Source organism: Olea europaea, chromosome 13 (assembly GCF_002742605.1).
Source record: "Olea europaea var. sylvestris chromosome 13, O_europaea_v1, whole genome shotgun sequence".
NCBI lineage: Eukaryota > Viridiplantae > Streptophyta > Magnoliopsida > Lamiales > Oleaceae > Olea > Olea europaea.
This window is the reverse complement of record NC_036249.1, coordinates 16,113,310-16,116,247: the sequence shown is the minus strand read 5'-3', so window position 1 is coordinate 16,116,247 and position 2,938 is coordinate 16,113,310. Positions and strand designations below refer to the sequence as shown.

The following is a 2,938-nucleotide window of genomic DNA, read 5'->3' as shown; positions in this document are numbered from 1 at the left end:
AAACTTTTAAGGTTGTTAACTTATATAACCAACTTTGAAGATATTCATAAATGAAATAAAAAATGAATTTGTGCTCAATTTATTTAAAATTCAAGTATAAAATAATGAAATTCAAATAATTATTGGAAATTCGAAAGTTCACCTGAGCGAATTCAAATTTTGATCATAAATAAAAAATAATCTTATTATTGGATATGTATCACATCATTCAAGTTAAGTTACACACAAACGTGCAATTGTTTTTCAAATTTGTCATTTCTTTTTTATTTTATTTTTTTCAAATTTTTATTAATATTAGTGTTTTATATATGCTTTTCTAACTCATAATAACGCCTAAATTAATCACACAAAATCAGTCATGGTCATTAAATTACAAGAAAATCTAGAATTTTCACCCAAAACTAAATTCCTACATTATCCTCAATGTAGCACTGTAAAACCCAAAACATGAAAATTAAGTAAAAGAAAGGAATCTTAAACTTGTCGGATAAGTCTTACACTACAAAATTGGTATTGAATCTTGTAGAATCTTTATTTTCCTTTTTCCTTTTTTATTTTTTTTCTTACTTCTCCTTTAAAGGTATCTCTTGTTCTTCATGTAAATTATTCCTACAATTAAATTTTTAAGTTTTATGGCAACAATTATTATCAAGATCACAATAAAGCATAACATCAACTGCTTATCCCATCTACCTCAATTCTAATTAAAAAATATATATATATAATGTAATTACAAGAATTTCTAGAAAAAAAATCTCATGATTGTAAGTATTAATACTTTTGAGTGAAATTTAGACTTTCATGATTTTAAAATTTTGAATTTATTGATGATGAAGTACGTTAGTTGGGGGAGAGATTTTTGAAAATTTGAAATAAAAAGCTCATTAAAGTTTAAAAAAATCACTACAACAGAATTTGCTTTTTATGGCATACAATGCATGCCGTAAAAAGTTCTTTACGGCATACACGTGAATGCCGTATAAAGCCATGTCGTAAATACTCAATTTTTTTTACGGCGTACAATGAATGCTATAAAAAAGGGAATGTGCACCGTTGATAGACTTTTTATGGCATGCATTTGCACGCCCTAAAAAGATGTTGCTCTTTACAGCATACATATGCACGCCGTAAAAGATGCCTCATTTTATGGCATACACATGCAAGCCGTAAAAGAGTCCTAAACATCAATTTTTTTGTTTCAAATTTTTATTCATTTGATTGTCATCAAATCTATAATAATTAAAATAATTAAAGAACAAAATTACTTACATTAATACATTCGTAATCACGTTTTCCATAATTTCGATAAACCAAAAAAAGAAGTACAGTTTATTAGGAAATGAAAAAAAATGTAGATTGTGTCTAAATAATTCTAATAAGCCAAAGACACGGATGGAGAAGTGTTGCTCCACTATATATTCTACCAAATGGCTCTGCCTCGGAGTTATCACTAGAGTCTTCAGATTTAACATTTTTCTAGTAAATTTGTAAGTTCCTCCCTTTTGTAATTTCTTCCTTTTTCCATATATAATCAAAATTCTCTAGCGCCATGGCCTCAATTTTTTTCTGCGGGAGAAGACATCTAGCATGTCTCACCAATATCCACTGGGGTGGTGTTGTTGGAACTCTCACTACTTTTGAACAAATCACTGTAAGGATTGAAGTGTGAACCTTTCTTCCCTGGATTCCTAGACCACTGCAATACAAGACCAACAAAACACAAGTTCAATTAAGCAGCACTCTCTTAATCGTGTGAGGATTGTCCAATCCATTCTACATAATTATTGAGCAGGACATGATCCTTTTATTATGTCTAATGTTACCACGTTATCAAAAAAGTACACTTAAAATCTCTTATTAACTGTAATAATCTCATAGGCAACCTTACCAGATACAGGGGATATGCAAACAGGGGAAAAGGGACTTTGTATCTGAGGAATTTGATTGACAAATCCAGATTCTTGTAGACCTTCTCTGACAACTGGAATGAGAAAAGAAATGGCAAGGACACAAATTAGACCATCCAGTTAAGAAATCATAACCACAAATTACCACAAATTCTTAAAAGAAAGACAAACAAAAATTGCCGTGTACCCATGAATCAAGAAAAGCTCAAGAATCTATGGAAAACATTACTGGTACCCATGATTCGTCGTTTTCAACATGTCCATGATTTTGATGGTGAGTCCTGTGGCTTATTATCCTATAATGTTAACATAAATAAGAACATTAGTTTTCTACAACGTTATATTATGGATTGGAGATATTTTCAAGACTAATCATCCATGGTACGGTACAAGAGTGGAAGAATGCAAGTGTGCCCCACGATATTATTGAGATTGGGATTCTCAGAGAAGCTCCCATGGCCACTGTAATCAACAAAGACACCAATCATAGACAACTCCGTTCTTTTCATAGCCGTTACTTGTGTTGACAGTGAAAGTAAAATTTTGTTATATCGGGCAGTCTCACCAAAACTAGTGTCAAATCCATCACTAGTGTCAAATCCATCACACGATGAGGGGGCGGCCATGCATGATGGATCCATCGGAGTTGTTGCATATAACTTAAAGATGCACTCACACTCACGCAAGAGCTAAGGATGGAGGTCATGAGGTTGAAGATGAAAGCAATTGGATTGGACTCTCTCTCTCTCTCTCTCTCTTTCTCTCTCTCTTAATTGTGAGCTTTGTTGGAATGGGGCCTATTGTTTCTATTTAAAAAAGGTCAATCTAAAAATCTAATATGGGATCAGTTTGTATTGAATTAGAAATCACACCCCAAATTGTAATTGCAATTCCAAACGAACCCGGCAGCAAACCATGCGTCTATGCTTAGTACATGAGGGCAGCTTGCAAGAGAGCTGAATCAGGTGAATAATATAGCATTTTCGATGCTAGTGGTGACACTTTCTCAGTACATTTTGCGGGTTGTAGAG

The 2,938-nt window shown here is 32.6% G+C and overlaps 1 protein-coding gene across 1 annotated transcript; it reads right to left on the bottom strand.

Moving 5' to 3' along the window:
• Nucleotides 1-1,582: 1,582 nt before the first annotated feature.
• On the bottom strand, nt 1,583-2,548 carry LOC111408481 (omega-3 fatty acid desaturase, endoplasmic reticulum-like). Its single transcript, XM_023038234.1, has 4 exons — nt 2,298-2,548; nt 2,137-2,203; nt 1,889-1,981; nt 1,583-1,696 (listed from the first exon to the last, which is right to left on the bottom strand). Exons 1-4 carry the CDS (start codon nt 2,546-2,548, stop codon nt 1,583-1,585), a joined length of 525 nt encoding a protein of 174 aa, XP_022894002.1.
• Between the last annotated feature and the right edge of the window lie 390 nt (nt 2,549-2,938).

Bases quoted from the DNA above. Each gene is read 5' to 3' on its own strand.
- LOC111408481 (XM_023038234.1), bottom strand. From the start codon at position 2,548: ATGGATCCATCATGCATGGCCGCCCCCTCATCGTGTGATGGATTTGAC. The intron at 2,204-2,297 runs GTACCGTACCAT...TTAACATTATAG, and splicing joins ACTTGCATTCTTCCACTCTT to GATAATAAGCCACAGGACTC. The intron at 1,982-2,136 runs GTAATGTTTTCC...TTCTCATTCCAG, and splicing joins ACGACGAATCATGGGTACCA to TTGTCAGAGAAGGTCTACAA.